Source organism: Tachyglossus aculeatus, chromosome 4 (assembly GCF_015852505.1).
Source record: "Tachyglossus aculeatus isolate mTacAcu1 chromosome 4, mTacAcu1.pri, whole genome shotgun sequence".
Taxonomy (NCBI): Eukaryota; Metazoa; Chordata; class Mammalia; order Monotremata; family Tachyglossidae; genus Tachyglossus; species Tachyglossus aculeatus.
In genome coordinates, this window is record NC_052069.1 from 74,764,588 (window position 1) to 74,783,860 (window position 19,273).

Below are 19,273 nucleotides of genomic sequence, written 5' to 3' on the forward strand. Positions count from 1 at the left end.
GGCTCTGCCACTTGTCTGCTGTCGGACCTTGGGCAAGTCACTCAACCTCTCTGTGCCTCCATTACCTTATCAGTAAAATGGGAATTAAGACTGTGAGCCCTCTGTGGGACATGGACTGTGTCCAACCTGATTATCTTGTATCTACTCGAGCGCTTAGTACAGTGCCTGGCACACAGTAAGTGCTCTTAACAAATACCATTAAAAATGGTTCTGCACAAAGTTAGTGCTCAATAAGTACCATTGATTAATTGATCGATTGATTCTTGATGGACGGCTGACTTCCTAATTTCACCTGCTACAGATTCCCTTGGCATCAGGCATTCATTCATTCATTCAATCATATTTATTGAGCGCTTACTGTGTGCACAGCACTAGACTAAGCACTTGGGAAGTACAAGTTGGCAACATATAGAAATGGTCCCTAACCAACAACAGGCTCACAGTCTAGAAGGGGGAGACAGAGAACAAAACAAAACATGTGGACAGGTGTCAAGTCATCATCAAGTCATAGGAGGCCTTCCCAGACTGAGTCACCTCCTTCCTCTCCCCCTCCACCCCCCTCCATTCCATCCCCCCCGCCTTACCTCCTTCCCCTCCCCCCAGCACCTGTATATATGTATATATGTTTGTATGTATTTATTACTCTATTTATTTATTTTATTTGTACATGTTTATTCTATTTATTTTATTTTGTTAATATGTTTTGTTTTGTTCTCTGAATCCCCCTTCTAGACTGTGAGCCCGCTGTTGGGTAGGGACCGTCTCTATATGTTGCCAACTTGTACTTCCCAAGCGCTTAGTATAGTGCTCTGCACACAGTAAGCGCTCAATAAATATGATTGAATGAATGAATCAGAATAAATAGAAATAAAGCTAGATGCACATCACCAACAAAATAAATAGAATAGTAAATATGTACAAGTAAAATGAATAGAGTAACAAATCTGTACAAACATACATACAGGTGCTGTGGGGAGGGGAAGGAGGTAGGGCAGGGGGAATGGGGAGGAGGAGAGGAAAAAGGGGGCCCAGTCTGGGAAGGCCTCCTGGAGGAGATGAGCTCTCAGTAGGGCTTTGAAGGGAGGAAGAGAACTAGTTTGGCGGATGTGCAGAGGAAGGGCATTCCAGGCCAGGTGAAGGATGTGGGCTGGGGGTCGACGGCGGGACAGGCGAGAACGAGGTACAGTGAGGAGGCTAGCGGCAGAGGAGCTGAGGGCGCGGGCTGGGCTGTAGAAGGAGAGAAGAGAGGTGAGGTAGGAGGGGGTGAGGTGATGGACAGCCTTGAAGCCCAGGGTGAGGAGTTTCTGCCTGATGCGCAGATTGATTGGTAGCCACTGGAGATTTTTCAGGAGGGGAGTAACAAGCCCAGAGCGTTTCTGCACAGAGATGATCTGGGCAGCAGCGTGAAGTATAGACTGAAGCAGCATATAAAGGGGCCAAAGCTATTAAGATATAGAGATTGACTTTCAATATTTATTCTAATAATAATAATAATGATAGTGGTATCTGCTAAGTGCTTACTATGTGCCAAGTACTGTTCTAAGCACTGGGGGCGGGATACAAGGTAATCAGGTTGTCCCAAACGGGGCTCACAGTCTCGATCCCCATTTTCCAGATGAGGTAACTGAGGCACAGAGAAGTTAAGTGACTTGCCCAAAGTCACACAGCTGACAAGCGGCATAATCGGGATTAGAAACCCATGACCTCTGTCTGACTCCCAAGCCCGTGCTCTGTCCACTGAGCCACACTGCTTCTCAGCTTCTCTATTCTCTCAGCCAGTACTTGTCCCTTTAGAATTGCCTCTTAAAACCTCCCCAGAAATCAATCAATCAATCATATTTATTGAGCGCTTACTGTGTGCAGAGCACTGTCGTAAGCGCTTGGGAAGTCCAAGTTGGCAACATATAGAGACGGTCCCTACCCAACAGCGGGCTCACAGTCTAGAAGGGGGAGACAGAGAACAAAACAAAACATATTAACAAAATAAAATAAGTAGAATAAATATGTACATATAAAATAAATAGAGTAATAAATACATACCAACATATATACATATCCCTGAAGGCCTCTAAACTAATCCAAAATACAACCCCCAGGTTTCCATTCTTTGAAACACTGGATCATAGATTATCAGACATTTTCCTGGTCGGCGATGGCAGAAGGCATCAGGTCTAAAATGGTTGAGAATGAATATCCTTGCATACACAGCCCCAAAACAAAATCCTGAACTCTACTGGAAACCGGACACCAACCAGCACTTTACCCTCCCTGGTTCCTGGAAACCCATGGGAAAGTTACGGGTTGGGCCACAGTGGAATCCAAATGCAAGAGCAGTAGCTCAGGATGCCCATGCTTCAGTCGACCTTCCTCCCCACCCCTCCCAAGCTCCTGGACCAGAGCCCATCCACTCTGCTCCAGGGAGGGTATTGGGAAGACCCCCTTGTGCCAGCAAAATAAACGGTCAGGGGGTACTTAATAGGCAGCACCCTGCCCATCCCATAGGAGAGACCCATAGTAAAGTTGTGGGCAGATTGGGTAAGTGGCCATTTTTTTGTTTCTTACATTTGAAGATTCGGGTAAATGTCCTGTAGGTACCAAATTAAAGAATGGGGGTGGGGTGGGAGTGCAGATTTCCACATCCTACTCATCATCATCATCATCAATCGTATTTATTGAGCACTTACTGTGTGCGGAGCACTGTACTAAGCGCTTGGGAAGTACAAGTTGGCAACATAAAGAGACAGTCCCTACCCAACACTGGGCTCACAGTCTAAAAGGGGGAGACAGAGAAGAAAACCAAACATACTAACAAAATAAAATAAATAGAATAGATATATACAAGTAAAATAAATAGAGTAATAAATATGTACAAACATATATACATATATACAGGTGCTGTGGGGAAGGGAAGGAGGTACGATGGGGGGGATGGAGAGGGGAGTTTTTCGGGACAAAAAGCCCTACTGAGAGCTCACCTCCTCCTTCCCAGACTGAGCCCCCTCCTTCCTCTCCCCCTCCTCATCCCCCCCCCACCTTACCTCCTTCCCCTCCCCACAGCACCTGTATATATGTATATATGTTTGTACATATTTATTACTCTATTGATTTTATTTGCACATATTTATTCTATTTATTTTATTTTGTTAAAAGCCCTAGGGAGTTTTTCGGGACAAATTCGGGGCAGGGGGGAGGGGATGATTTACACAAGTGTAAACTCATTGTGGGCAGTGAATGTGTCAGTTTTATTGTTACCTGGTACTCTGCCACGTGCTTAGCACAGTGCTCCACACACTGTAAGTGCTCAATAAGTATGAATGACTGAAAAGATTTCTAAACAGTTGAGGGCAAATGCTTCTTCTGCCTTCCTCTTCAATCTCCATCCCCAACAAATGTGATGGGTGCACAAATGGGGAAATTGGGCGAGCTTTGAGGGGGTTCGTATAGAGGTTCAGGGCCACAGTAATAATACTAAATAATAGTATGTGTTATTTGTTAAGTACACACCACGGGCCAAGAATTGTATCAACAATACAATCCATGCAGATGTGACACAGTACCTATCCCAGATGAGACTCACAGTCTCGTTAGAGGGGAAAAGTAGGTCCCAAAGCCCCATTGAGAAACAGCATGGCTCAGTAGAAAGAGGCTGGGCTTGGGAGTCAGAGGTCATGGCAACAACTTTATATGTTGCCAACTTGTACTTCCCAAGTGCTTAGTATAGTGCTCTGCACACAGTAAGCGCTCAATAAATACGATTGATTGAATGAATGAATGAATGGGTTCTAATCCTGGCTCTGCCACTTGTCAGCTGTGTGACTTTGGGCAAGTCTCTTAACTTCTCTGTGCCTCGTTCCCTCATCTGAAGAATGGGGATGAAGGCTGTGAGCCCCACGTTGGACAACCTGATCATCTTGTATCCCCCCCACGGCACTTAGAACAGTGCTTTGCCCATAGTAAGCACTTAACAAATGCCATTATTATTATTATTGTTATTATTATCATATTATTTTACAGATGAGAAAACCAAGTCCCGGGGAAACCTCGTGAAGGAGTGAAGACTACTAATAATAATGATGATGGTATTTGTTAAGCACTTACTATGTGCTAAGCACTGTTCTAAGGGCTGGGGTAGATACTAGGTAATCAAGATGTCCCATGTGGGGCTCAGAGACTTCATCCCCATTTTACAGATGTGGGAACTGAGGCCCAGTGAAGTGAGTTGCCCAAAGTCACCCAAGGGACAAGTGGCGGGGCAGGGATGGGAACCCATGTCCTCTGCCTCCCAAGGCCGGGCTGTTTCTCCGCATCAGGCTCCGTGCGTGGCTGAGGGGAGCCGGGGAAAAGCTCCTGGACAGCCCAGGGGATGGCAAATGTGTCCATGGGAAAGGACGTTTTCAAGGAAGCACTCAATAAAAGGGAGCCCCCTCCTTCCTCTCCCCCTTGTCCCCCTCTCCATCCCCCCCGTCTTACCTCCTTCCCTTCCCTACAGCACCTATATATATATATATGTTTGTACATATTTATTACTCTATTTTACTTGTACATATCTATTCTATTTATTTTATTTTGTTAATATGTTTGGTTTTGTTCTCTGTCTACCCCTTCTAGACTGCGAGCCCACTGTTGGGTAGGGACTGTCTCTATATGTTGCCAACTCGTACTTCTCAAGCGCTTAGCACAGTGCTCTGCACACAGTAAGCGCTCAATAAATACGATTGATTGATTGATTGATTGACGTGGGCAGCAGATGCCCCCAGACCCAGCCGAAGGCCAGGACCGCCCGCGGGGGGAACCCAGTGTCTGGACGGTCTTCGCCTCTGGCCAGGCCAATTCATTCATTCACTCAGTCGATCGTAATAATAATAATGGTATTTGTTAAATGCTTACTCTAATAAAAATAATAATGTTGGTATTTGTTAAGCGCTTACTATGTGCCAAGGACTGTTCTAATCTCTGGGGTAGATTACGTGGGGCTCACGGTCTTCATCCCCATTTTGCAGATGAGGGAGCTGATGCCTAGAGAAGCGAAGTGACTTGCCCAAGGTCACACAGCTGACAAGCGGCGAAGTCGGGATTAGAACCCATGACCTTTGACTCCTAAATTTGGGCTCTTGCCACTGAGCCATGGTGCTTCATGCACTCTTCTAACGCTGGGGTAGATGCAAGGTAATCAGATTGTCCCATGTGGGGCTCACAGTCTTCATCCCCATTTTACAGAGGAAGTAACTGAGGCCCAGAGAAGTAAAGTGACTTGCCCAAAGTCACACAGCTATGTGGCAGGGCCAGGATTAGAACTCACGACCTCTGACTCCCAAGCTTGGGCTCTTGCTGCTGAGCCACGCTGCTTCCCTTATTTCAACCGTAATAATAATATTAGTGATATTTGTTAAGCGCTTACTATGTGCTAAGCACTGTTCTGAGCGCTGGTGTAGTCACAAGGGAATCAGGTTGTCCCACATGGGGCTCACAGTCTCAATCCCCATTTTACAGATGAGGGAACTGTGGCCCAGAGAAGTGACTCACCCAAAGTCACCCAGCTGACAAGCAGCAGAGCTGGGACTAGAACCACGGACTTAGGAGTCAGAGGTCATGGGTTCAAATCCCGCTCCGCCACTTGTCATTCATTCATTCATTCATTCAATCGTATTTATTGAGCACTTACTGTATGCAGACCACTGTACTAAGCGCTTGGGAAGTACAAATTGTCTGCTGTGTGACTTTAGGCGAGTCACTTCACTTCTCTGGGCCTCAGTTCCTTCATCTGTAAAATGGAGATGAAGACTGTGAAGCTCACGTGGGACAACCTGATCACCTTGTATCCCCCCAGCGCTTAGAACAGTGCTTTGCACAGTGTAAGCGCTTAACAAATGCCACCAGCATTATGACCTCTGAGTCCCAAGCCCGGGCTCTTGCCACTGAGCCATACCATCATCATCAATCGTATTTATTGAGCGCTTACTATGTGCAGAGCACTGTACTAAGCGCTGGGGAAGTACAGGTTGGCAACATCTAGAGACAGTCCCTACCCAACAGTGGGCTCATAGTCTAACCATACCATACCATACATACATACATACAATCTCCTTCCCCTCCCCACAGCACCTGTATATATGTTTGTACAGATTTATTACTCTATTTTACTTGTACATATTTACTATTCTATTTATTCTATTTTAATATGTTTTGTTTTGTTGTCTGTCTCCCCCTTCTAGACTGTGAGCCCATTGTTGGGTAGGGACCGTCTCTATCTGTTGCCAACTTGTACTTCCCAAGCGCTTAGTCATTCATTCAATCGTATTTATTCAATCGTATTTATTGAGCGCTTACTGTGTGCAGAGCACTGTACTAAACACTTGGGAAGTCCAAGTTGGCAACAGATAGAGACAGTCCCTACCCAACAGCGGGCTCACAGTCTAGAAGGGGGAGACAGACAACAAAACAAAATATATTAACAAAATAAAATAAATAGAATAAATATGTACAAATAAAATAAATAGAGTAATAAATACGTACAAACATATATACAGGTGCTGTGGGGAGGGGAAGGAGGTAAGGTGGCGGGGATGGGGAGGGGGAGGAGGGGGAGAGGAAGAAGGGGGCTCAGTCTGGGAAGGAGGAGGGGAGCTCTCAGTAGGGCTTTGAAGGCTGGAAGAGAGCAAGCTTGGTGGATATGTTAAATACATTTTATTTATTTAAAATAAATAGATAAATAGAGTAATAAATATGTACAAAAATATATACATATATACAGTGTAGCATATAGTCCAGTGCTCTGCACACAGTAAGAGCTCAATAAATACAACTGAATGAATGAATACATACATATCCCTCCCCCCCACAAATTGTCATTATTATGATTTCTGACTCCCAAGCCCAGGCTCTTGCTACTGAGCCACACCATACATACATACATACATACATAGCCCTCCCCTCACCCCCAAATTGTCATTATTATGACCTCTGACATGGCTCAGAGGAAAGAGCCCGGGCTTTGGAGTCAGAGGTCATGGGTGGTTTAAATCCCAGCTCCGCCAATTGTCATTCATTCAATCTTATTACTTGGGCGCTTACTGTGTGCAGAGCACTGTACTAAGCGCTTAATGCCATTATTATTATTATCCCCATTTTGCAGATGAGGGAACTACGGCCCAGAGGAGTGAAGTGATTTGCCCAAGGTCATAAAGTTGACAAGTGGTGGAGTCGGGATTCAAACCCATGACCTCTGACTCCAAAGCCCGGGTTCTTTCCACTGAGCCAGGTTGCTTGTCAGCTGTGTGACTTTGGGCAAGTCACTTAACTTCCCTGTGCCTCAGTTATCTCATCTGTAAAATGGGGATTAAGACTGTGAGGGCCCCATGGGCAACCTGATCACCTTGTAACCTCCCCAGCGCTTAGAACAGTGCTGTGCACATAGTAAGAGCTTAATAAATGCCATCACTATTACCATTATTATTATTAAGCCTGGGCTCTTGCCACTGAGCCACACCATCCATCCATCCATACCTACATACATATCCGCCCCCACACAACTGTCATTATTATGACCTCTGACTCTCAAGCCCAGGCTGTTGCCACTGAGTCACACTATACATACATATCTACATACATACATACATAATGAGAACCAGCGTGGCTCAGTGGAAAGAGCCCGGGCTTTGGAGTCAGAGGTCACGGGTTCAAATACCGGCTCCGCCAATTGTCAGCTGTGTGACTTTGGGCAAGTCACTTAACTTCTCTGGGCCTCAGTTACCTCATCGGTAAAATGGGGATTAAGACTGTGAGCCCCTCGTGGGGCAGCCTGATTACTTTGTAACCGCCCCAGCGCTTAGAACAGTGCTTTGCACGTAGTAAGAGCTTAATAAGTGCCATCATCATTACTATTATTAAGCCTGGGCTGTTGCCACTGAGCCACACTATACATACATACAGACAGACATATGCCTCCCCCCAAATTGTCATTACTATGACCTCTGACTCCCAAGCCCGGGCTGTTCTAGACTGTGAGCCCACCGTTGGGTAGGGACTGTCTCTATATGTTGCCAACTTGTACTTCCCAAGCGCTTAGTACAGTGCTCTGCACACAGTAAGCACTCAATAAATACGATTGATTGATTGATTGTTGCCACTGAGCCACACTATACATACATACATATCCCTCTCCCCAAATTGTCATTATTATGACCTCTGACTCCCAAGCCCGGGCTGTTGCCACTGAGCCACACTATCCATCCATCCATCCATACATACCCCTCCCCCCAAATTGTCATTATTATGACCTCTGACTCCCAAGCCCGGGCTGTTCTAGACTGTGAGACCACCGTTGGGTAGGGACTGTATATGTTGCCAACTTGTACTTCCCAAGTGCTTAGTACAGTGCTCTGCACACAGTAAGCGCTCAATAAATACGATTGATTGTTGCCACTGAGCCACACTATACATACATACATACATATCCCTCCCCCCAGATTGTCATTATTATGACCTCTGACTCCCAAGTCCGGGCTGTTCCAGACTGTGAGCCCACTGTTGGGTAGGGACCGTCTCTATATGTTGCCAACTTGTACTTCCCAAGCGCTTAGTACAGTGCTCTGCACACAGTAAGCGCTCAATAAATACGATTGATTGATTGTTGAGCCACACTATACATACATATCCCTCCCCCCAAATTGTCATTATTCTGACCTCTGACGCCCAAGTCCGGGCTGTTGCCACTGAACCACACTATACATCCATATTTAGAGACGTATATATCTATATCCCTCCCCCCAGAATTGGGCGGGGAGGGAGGTTGAAAGGGGGGCCGATCCCTGCCGCCGGCACCTGGCAAGGAGGGTGGCAGGGACGCGATCCCGGGCTCGGGGGGCGGGTTTTCCAGCCCGGCCCGGGGCTGTGCTGAGCGCTCCGTTGGGAATCGGCCCCGGGAGATGCGGGAGGGGGAGACGGGGAAGAAAGAGGAGGGGCCCGCCCAGGCCGCGCACCATCCGCACCCAGGCCGCGCCCACTCCGCGCCCCGCCCGGGCCTGAGCTGAGCGACAAGCCTTTCGTCTCCCTGCTGTCCGCAGGAGGAAGAGGAGGAGGAGGACGAGAAGAAGGATGGGGCCCCTTCGGGACAGCAAGGTAAGGACCCCTTCTAGACCGTGACCCCACTGCTGGGTAGGGACCGTCTCTATATGTTGCCAGCTTGTCCTTCCCAAGCGCTTAGTACAGTGCTCTGCACGCAGTAAGCGCCCAATAAATACGATTGATTGATTGATTGACCCCCGGGGCCGGAGGGGAGCCGCCCGCCACCCGCAAACACCCGCACCTGTAATCACCATCATAATGGGACTTGCTCAGCGCTTACTCTGGGCCCAACATTCATTCAATCGTCTGTAATGATAACGACGCCATTTATTAAGCGCTTACTATGTGCAAAGCACTGTTCTAAGCGTTATTGAGCGCTTACTGCGTGCAAAGCACTGTTCTAAGCGTTATTGAGCGCTTACTGCGTGCAGAGCACTGTACTAAGCGCTTGGGAAGTACAAGTTCCCCCCATCTTACCTCCTTCCCTTCCCACAGCACCTGTATATATGTATAGATACATATACACATATATATATGTATCTATACATATATACTCCCCCTTTTAGACTCCCCCCTTTTAGACTGTGAGCCCACTGTTGGGTAGGGACTGTCTCTATGTGTTGCCAACTTGTACTTCCCAAGCGCTTAGTACAGTGCTCTGCACACAGTAAGCGCTCAATAAATACGATTGATGATGATGATTTATTACTCTATTTTACTTGTACATATCTATTCTATTTATTTTATTTTGTTAGTATGTTTGGTTTTGTTCTCTGCCTCCCCCTTGTAGGCTGTGAGCCCACTGTTGGGTAGGGACTGTCTCTATATGTTGCCAGCTTGTCCTTCCCAAGCGCTTAGTACAGTGCTCTGCACGCAGTAAGCGCCCAATAAATACGATTGATTGATTGATTGACCCCCGGGGCCGGAGGGGAGCCGCCCGCCACCCGCAAACACCCGCACCTGTAATCACCATCATAATGGGACTTGCTCAGCGCTTACTCTGGGCCCAACATTCATTCAATCGTCTTTAATAATAACGATGCCATTTATTAAGCGCTTACTATGTGCAAGGCACTGCTCTAAGCGTTATTGAGCGCTTACTGCGTGCAGAGCACTGTACTAAGCGCTTGGGAAGTACAAGTTCCCCCCCATCTTACCTCCTTCCCTTCCCACAGCTCCTGTATATATGTGTATATATACATACATATACCCCCCCCCTTTTAGACTCCCGCCTTTTAGACTGTGAGCCCAATGTTGGGTAGGGACTGTCTCTATGTGTTGCCAACTTGTACTTCCCAAGCGCTTAGTACAGTGCTCTGCACACAGTAAGCGCTCAAAAAATACGATTGATGATGATGATTTATTACTCTATTTTACTTGTACATATCTATTCTATTTATTTTATTTTGTTAGTATGTTTGGTTTTGTTCTCTGCCTCCCCCTTGTAGACTGTGAGCCCACTGTTGGGTAGGGACTGTCTCTATATGTTGCCAGCTTGTCCTTCCCAAGCGCTTAGTACAGTGCTCTGCACGCAGTAAGCGCCCAATAAATACGATTGATTGATTGATTGACCCCCGGGGCCGGAGGGGAGCCGCCCGCCACCCGCAAACACCCGCACCTGTAATCACCATCATAATGGGACTTGCTCAGCGCTTACTCTGGGCCCAACATTCATTCAATCGTCTGTAATGATAACGATGCCATTTATTAAGCGCTTACTATGTGCAAAGCACTGTTCTAAGCGTTATTGAGCGCTTACTGCATGCAGAGCACTGTACTAAGCGTTATTGAGCGCTTACTGCGTGCAGAGCACTGTACTAAGCGCTTGGGAAGTACAAGTTGGCAACATATAGGCACGGTCCCTATCCTACAAGCGCTGGGCGGGAGACAAGGAAATCAGGTTGCCCCCCCCCCTGGGGCTCCCAGTCTTCATCCCCAGTTTCCAGAGGAGGGAACTGAGGCCCAGAGAAGTGACTCGCCCAAGGTCACCCCGCTGCCGAGCAGGCGGGATTCGAACCCACGCCCTCTGACTCGGCAGCCCGGGCAGGGCGCCCGTTGGGGAGGAGACAGGAGAGTTTTACAGGAGGTGGGTTTCGGGGGGTGGGCAGACGGATCGATTCCCCCCTCGAGGGGCGGTGGGGGTCGCGCCTTATAGCCGGGGGGCACGGGGGGACCTCCCCTTTTCTCTGCTGCCTCCTCCAGGAGGCCTTCCCAGACTGAGCCCCTTCCTTCCTCTCCGCCTCGTCCCCCTCTCCATCCCCCCATCTTACCTCCCTCCTTTACCCACAGCACCTGTATATATGTATATATGTTTGTACATATTTTTTTACTCTATTTATTTATTTAATTTATTTGTACATATCTATTCTATTTGTTTTATTTTGTTAGTATGTTTGGTTTTGTTCTCTGTCTCCCCCTTTTAGACTGTGAGCCCACTGTTGGGTAGGGACTGTCTCTATATGTTGCCAACTTGTACTTCCCAAGTGCTTAGTACAGTGCTCTGCACATAGTAAGCGCTCAATAAATACGATTGATGATGATGATGATGATGCCGCCTTGGCTGAGCCACAGCCACACCTGGATGCCCCTCGACCTCGCACCAGCTCCTAAACAGCTTGGGCAATCAATCAATCGTATTTATTGAGCGCTTACTGTGTGCAGAGCACTGTACTAAGCGCTTGGGAAGGCCAAGTTGGCAACATATAGAGACAGTCCCTACCCAACAGTGGGCTCACAGTCTAAAAGGGGGAGACAGCAAAAACCCAGCCGGGGGAGCAGGGATGCTCCAGGATATTTTTAGGCCCCCGCTTTTCTCCTCGTTTGCTATTTTACACCGCCCTTCCAACTGTTGGGGGCACATCTAGGGGTCCGATGTCACCCAAAACGCCTCCGGATCGGGTTCCGAACTGGCATTTCATCTCCTAATCTGTACGGGGTGGGAAGAGGATCGATGGATCTCCTAGGACAGTCCGAAAGGGGCCCTGTATGTATTCACGTTCCCCCCCCACTCCCACCACTTTTTAAAGAAATGGATTAGACGTGGCCTTCTTGCGGCCTGGCTGTTGTAGGCTGTACAAAATTTAGTACAGTGCTAAGCGCTTAGTACAGTGCCCTGCACAAAGTAAGCACTCAATAAATATGATTGAATGAATAATGCAACACCGGGTGAAAAGAGGGAGGGAACCCCCTGCGTCTTGACAATCTGTTGACTCTCCCCTTGGCAAGGAGCCCCGGGCACTAACTCGGATGGCGTTGAATTATGGCATAAATGGGATGAAGGGAAAGGTTAGGGGATGGTTCCGGAACAGGCGCATATTTGGAAAATGGATGAAAAACAAAATGCCCCGATCAAGACCGAAACAGGGCGTAGAGAGAAAGAGCAGCCGACTGTGTTGGTCTGTGATAAAATAGCAATGATAATAATAGTCATATTTTTTATGGAGTAGTAGGAAATACAGGAATTAAGGACAAGAATGTTGCATTTGCCCCAGAAGAGAAGGTAAGGAAGGATGCAGTAGGTGGTCTTTGCAATGAAGGGTATGACGTTATAAGTGATGTAGAAATAGAACTTCCAAAAGAGATGGCCTGCGTTTGCTTTGTCATCGTCCCTTTGAACGGGTAGTTTTGGACAGAGGAGGAAGTTGTTGTTGCCTTGAGTGATTCTTGTAGGGAGAAAAGGCGAACTTTTCTTGAGGATTCCCCACCCAAGAACATGGATTCGGCATTGGATGCTTAGGGAGGAGAAAGAGTATTCAGTCTTCCTTTTGCATTTCTTCTGTCGTCCATATTTGAGAAGGAGCAGAGGGTGTATCACCACCAGGAGAAGGTTTCCCGTAGCCGCATCCCACGCTTGGTTCTTCGGCCCCACGCTCCCCAGCAGCTGCAGAAGCTGTCCCCGGCATCCGAGTCGCCCTTCTCGGAGGAGGAGAGCCGGGAATTCAATCTCAGCAGCTCGGGCCGCTCAGCCAGGACCATTAGCAGCAACAGCTTCTGCTCAGGTAAAACACCAGAAACACACCCAGGCTCACCTGTGCATTTCCACACATTCGTTGGCTAGGGAAGGAAATGGAGTAAAGATGAGTGTGGGTTCTAGGGAAGGGATTTTTGGTGTTCTTATTGTTTTAGAGTACAATTACATCTGGTAATAATAATGATCATGTGCTAAGCACTTTACCAAGTGTAGGGGTAGATTTCAAATCTGATTGGAAACAGTTCCTGCGTCACAGGGGGCTCACAGTTTAAGGTAGGTATTTTATCCTCCTTTAGAGGTGAGTATACCTAGTCAAGTCCAAGGTCAAACAGTAGCAGCAAGTAAGCGGTGGAACTAGGACGAGATCTCACGTCTTTTGACTCATAAATCTCATGCTCATTCCACCAGGTCAAGATGCCCATCTTTGAGAAATATACTTCTCTTATTAGTAGTTCTAAGCTTGTGTAATCCTAATTTGAGAGAACCCTTACAAATATGAGAACTACTTAGAAACTCAATGAAACTTTCATCTGTTTTTGAAAATCACCTGTCAGATTGCTTTTCTCTGGGCTGTGAACTATATGTCCTTGGGGGTCAGGTTGGTGGAGAAAATTGACATTCTCTAAATGATTACTAAATGATAAATGAATTTGGAAATGCAGTCAGTAAATACTAGGAAAATGAGGGATGGGGTCGTTTTTGTCATGTTTAAACTGCATTTTGTGGAAAAGTTATTCCTCTCATACACCTTCAACAGATGGTACAGGTATTTAATTCCACCCATAAGATCAATGTATCCGTAGGACTTTGAACTTCCTCTTTCAGAATGGGAATTTTAATAAGACTCAAGAGCAAGCCTCTGAGATGATCGAGTGGCATAATTTCTACCGTGCATTTTGTAGCAGATCATTTAAAGCCACTTTTCCTGATAGAAAAAAAAATCCTTCTTGAAAAGGGACATGTGAAGTAAAGGATACCATCTGAGCCCTGCACAAAGTAAGCGCTCAATAAATACGATTGATTGAAACACGCCGTTTATTTTAAATTTTACTGTGTAACAAATACTGCTTTCCATTTTAATCCAAGTCATTCAAAAAGACATTCTCATTAGAACAGTGCTCCACTAGATTTTCATCCAGATTTTACCAGTTGAAACCATAAATCCAAAACCACAGAAGAGCTACGGTTCGAGTAAACTTAATTTTGATTACATATGGTCTAGTTTCCATTCTTGGGATAAAAAAACCTAGATTTCTTTCTTTAAGGTTTTCTATCAATGCCCAGATGAAAAATCTGATTCTTTAGGGTGGCTGAGGCTGGAGTAGAAGGAAATCCTACTGTTCACTTGCGCTTCCTTCCAAGAGAAGGTAAATTTGAATGTTTGCATGGAACACGAACTTTCCTGAGACAGAAGCATTATTTGCAAAGGGTGCCTGTTTATTTGGACTAGAGTTCAGAGCTGGAGCCTTTTGTCAGGCTGCAGAGAGTGAACGCTAGTGGCAGCATTTAAGTGGAGAAGGGAAACATTTCTGTTCTAGGGCCTTTTTTATATAGCTCAATTTTTGGAGCGGAATTTTTAAATTTACACATTAAACCTCTATGGAAAGCCAACATATCAGCGAGAGGCCACCCACAGGACAGAGAAAAGTGATCTTCAGCTAGGAGTTAAGGAGCAAATGGATGCAAATTTTCTGATTCCTGAATGAACTGGTTCTGAATGGTAATAGGTCTCAGACCCATTTTGGGCCACCTCCTTTCCCCAGTCTCCAGTTATGCCATCAAATAAGTGCAGGCGAAAATCTAAAGGAAAAGTAGGCCCAAAGACGATGGACTGATCCCTGTAATTACAGCATTTCCACTACTTAACACGGCCTGTATCCTTGCAACCAGAGTTTGCATCTTGTCTCCAACTCCCAGGCCCCTCTCTGTCTGGTCCGCTTAGTTGGTTCCCCAAGGTTCATTTTCCTTCCCCGTGAGAGATGTGATACAATCCAAGGCTTTGAGTGCATCTCAGACTGAAGTGGGGGGAGGCGGGCCTTCTGAGGCTGTTAATGCTGCTGAAGGAGATCAGGAGCAGAGACAGAGTCAATGGCTTCACAATTCCTGAGAGCATTAATGGCACTACAAGCAGTGAAGTAGGAAAGGAAAGAAAGGGCTTAGCCTAACCAGTAGAGGAGCAGATCTTTACAGAGAGATTTTCAATTACTGATTATGTCATCCCAGCGAAGTTATCATGCCAGCACACTACTTAGTATGCATGACATGGTAAAATGGTGTTGATAAAATTTAGTGACATTGCTCACTTAGTAATCTTATCCTTTAATGTGGCTGGGGGATAACTACTTAATGGTCAGTGGTATTTACTGAGTGCTTACTATGTGAAGGGCACTGTTCTAATTGCTTGGGTGAGTACAAGACATGAGAATAAGCAGACACGTTCCCTTCCCATAATGAGCTTACAGTCCGAGGGGGAGACAGACATTAATATGAATAAATAAGTAATTTGCAATAAATAATTCTTAACCGTCTAAGTCATTGTCTCAGATAACATGGATATGATGGGCCGGGGGAGGTCTTGGCTCAGAAAGGCTGTTCTAGTACCCATTTTCATGTGGAATTTAGCTTTGAGCCAAGCTAGCTCTCTTCCTCCCTTCAAGGCCCTACTGAGAGCTCACCTCCTCCAGGAGGCCTTCCCAGACTGAGCCCCTTCCTTCCTCTCCCCCTCCTCCCCCTCTCCATCCCCCCCATATTACCTCCTTCCGTTCCCCACAGCACCTGTATATATGTGTATACGTTTGTACATATTTATTACTCTATTTTACTTGTACATATCTATTCTATTTATTTTATTTTGTTAGTATGTTTGGTTTTGTTCTCTGTCTCCCCCTTTTAGACTGTGAGCCCACTGTTGGGTAGGGACTGTCTCTATATGTTGCCAACTTGTACTTCCCAAGAGCTTAGTACAGTGCTCTGCACACAATAAGCACTCAATAAATACGATTGATTGATTGATTTGAGGTCAAAGATCTAAAGCGGCATTGGCTGTACTTTGGTCACTTGGGCTTTGCTCAAAATGTCCCCTTTGGCTTTGGAATGCTCTGTGTGCTAGGCCTGCCTTGGAAATTCAAATATTCCGATTCTTGAATAACAGTCCTTTCAGAACTATAAATCCTATAGTGCTTTCTACTGTCTGTGGCAGAAGTCACTGAAATTTCATTTACATCCTTCTGCAAGTCAAAGACAGCATGGGAATCACCATTGCCCTTTGCTTGTGAATATTGTTTGCACTTTAATGCAGCTGGTTTTGCGGTTCATCCCGTTTTCTCTCCAGCCTCTGGTTAGGGCCTTTCAAGGCAGGTAATCCTTTGATTTCTGATTTTTAACTACTGCCCAGCCCTCACACTGTGCTCCTCTAATATCAACTTCGATCTCATCTGTCTCACCACTGATCCCTCACCTATGTCCGGTCTCTGGCTTGGAACACCCTCCCTCTTCATATCTGAAAGATCATCACTCTCCCTGCCTTCAAAGCCTCATTTAAAAACACATCTCTTCCAAGAGGCCTTCTCCGACTAAGCCCACATTTCCTCTTCTCCCAATCCTTTCTGCATCACTCTTGCTCTTGGATTTGCACCCTTTATTCACCCCACACTAAGCCCCATAGCACATACATGCATATCTATAATTTGTTCATATGACTGTCAGTGTCCCCTTCTAGACTCTGAGCTCCTTATGGGTAGGGAACATATCTACCAACTCTGTTGTATTGTACTCTCTCAAATGCTTAGTACGGTGTTCTACACAGAGTAAACACTCAGTAAATAGATTGGTTAGACTGTGAGCCCACTGTTGGGTAGGGACTGTCTCTATATGTTGCCAACTTGGACTTCCCAGGTGCTTAGTACAGTGCTCTGCACACAGTAAGCGCTCAATAAATACGATTGATCGATTTTGTAATGCTGGTGTTTCGTTCATTCAGTCTACCTTTTTAACTTCAATCAATGGTATTTATTGAGCGATTGCTATGTATACAGCACTGGACTAAGCTCTTGGGAGAGTACAATAAAACAGAGTTGGCAGACATGTTCCCTGACCACGAGGAGTTCATTTGACAGTTTCCTGTTTCCAGTATGATCATGAGAAATTTGTGACCATCTGTAACCTGTCAAGTACTGATCTTTGGTTATTTCTAGCACACTTCTTTGGGGGAAGTAAATGTATTTTTTTTCTTTTACTACAGAGTACAAATTACAAAGGTTGATGACCTGTTTGAGTTCATGAGGTATATGTCATTAGTCATCTGAAACCATTAGCAGCATGGTGTGCATTCTTCTTAGTTGAGTGGCTGATTACTCTTTAGGACTGGGAAGCAGGTGGATTGCTATGTGTCACACTAGTTATCATTAAGGGCACGTTGTAATCATGAGATCTAAGCTACAGGTGGAGGAATGTGTTCTGGCTACATTGCTTTACAATAATAATGATGGTATTTATCCAGCATTTATTCACTGTCGTATTTGTCAAGCGCTTACTGTGTGCAGAGCACTGTTCTAAGCACTTGGAAAGTACAGTTCAGCAATCTCTGCCCACACCAGGCTTATTCTAAACTAAGCAGTAGGGTAGGGACAAGATAATCCGGTTGGACATTGTTCTCATCCCACCCGAAGCTCCCAGTCTAAGAGGAAGGGAGAACAGGAATTTAACTCCCATTTTACAGATGAGCAAACTAAGGCAGAGATATTGAGACTTACCCAAGATCACACCTAACAGGCAAATGATGGAGCCAGGGCTGCGAGCAAGGTCTTCTGACTCCCGGTTCCATGCTCTTTCCACTAGGCCTCCTTAGACTGTGAGCCCCATGTGGGACCGGGACTGTGTCTGACATAGTTATATCGGGTCTAACCCAGAGCTTGGTACAGCACTTAGCACTTGGTACAGCACTTAGCACATAGTAAGTGCTTAACAAATGCTATTATTATTATCATTATTGAATTATGTGATATGCCCGATCTGATTATCTTGGACCTACTCCAATTCTTAGTACTGTGCTTGGCACAAATAAGCGCTTAATAAATTCCACTATTATTATTATAGGCCTCACTTGATTGCAGAGAGGATTTTCTTTATTCACTAAATTTTCTCCCTTCTTTACAAGTTTTCAAGATTTAAAAGATAAGATGAAAATAAAGGTACCATATCTCCCACTCTTCAGTACTCTTCCCCCATCTTTCCAAATTCCCCCACAAAAAAGAAAGCAGGCTTTTTTTTTCTTTTTTAAGCGGTATGTCAGGGGTGCTGAGAAGAGCCATCCAATTTAAATTGCAGTGCCTAGTGGTGTGTCTGTTGTCATAATGGAATTAGATGTGACTTTTTTGACTTGAATGTGTCAGAGGAAGTAAAGAGTGTCCTTTTCTAAGTGCCCATGATGGTAAATAGCATCACATCCTTGGGAGGCCAATTAAAGCAATTGCAATCTGACAGGCAATGCTTCCTCATTATTTACCATGCCCTGATCAACCAGAAACAATACTGGTATGCATGTACCCAGCTGGAGAAGTGTGAGATCTGGATGTAGTCTGCACCAGGGTATAAAGATCAAAACTCAGGTAAAGTGTACAAATGCTCAGTGTCAATCTTGAACTGTGATTATGCAATGAATACCAAGAACCTCCTAGGAAACTTATTTAAAGAATATGTGAAACTTTACTACATTGCTACACATGATCTAAGTGCTCTGAATATGAAGCTATCGAAACCCCTAAACAAAACATGTAAATCTTGAATAGAGAACAAATTTGAGAGAAAATACATATGCAGATTTGCTCTGGGGAATTGACTCCAACAGACTGATGTGTCCGAGGACAAGATTGAGATTTTTTACTTTTATTTATTTAGATAATCCAGTAGACACAGGTAAAATGTCCTCACTGGAAGGTGATAGATCGTGAATCAATTTTTCACTATTATCCAAAGATGGAGTCTTTAGAAACAGTTCTGTTCAGGGCAAGATGATGATTGTCTCACATGGTAGGTAAACCAATCTAGCAATTGGTGATTTTTACTGAGCACTGACTGTGTACCGAACACTAAACTAAGGGCTTGGAAAATGAAAATCAAAAGAATTGAGAGACATTCCCTACTCATGAGGAGCTTATAGTCTAGAGAGGGAGGTGGACATTAAAATAAACTACAGATAGAGAAAATGAGAGAGTATCAGGATATACGCTTGTCTCTAGATTA

The 19,273-nt window shown here is 45.4% G+C and overlaps 1 protein-coding gene across 8 annotated transcripts in view; it reads left to right on the forward strand.

The window, feature by feature from the left end:
• SYBU (syntabulin) overlaps positions 1-19,273 on the forward strand; it is a 105,982-nt gene that overhangs the window by 27,579 nt on the left and 59,130 nt on the right. For 5 of the 8 annotated variants that reach the window (XM_038745313.1, XM_038745312.1, XM_038745318.1 and 2 more), the window contains 2 exons: positions 9,063-9,117; positions 12,857-13,061. In XM_038745313.1, the coding sequence (XP_038601241.1) occupies positions 9,094-9,117; positions 12,857-13,061 (229 nt within the window). In that variant the 5' untranslated portion in view covers positions 9,063-9,093. The remainder of the gene's footprint in view (positions 1-9,062; positions 9,118-12,856; positions 13,062-19,273) is intronic. The other 3 variants (XM_038745316.1, XM_038745314.1, XM_038745320.1) reach the window with 1 other exon arrangement.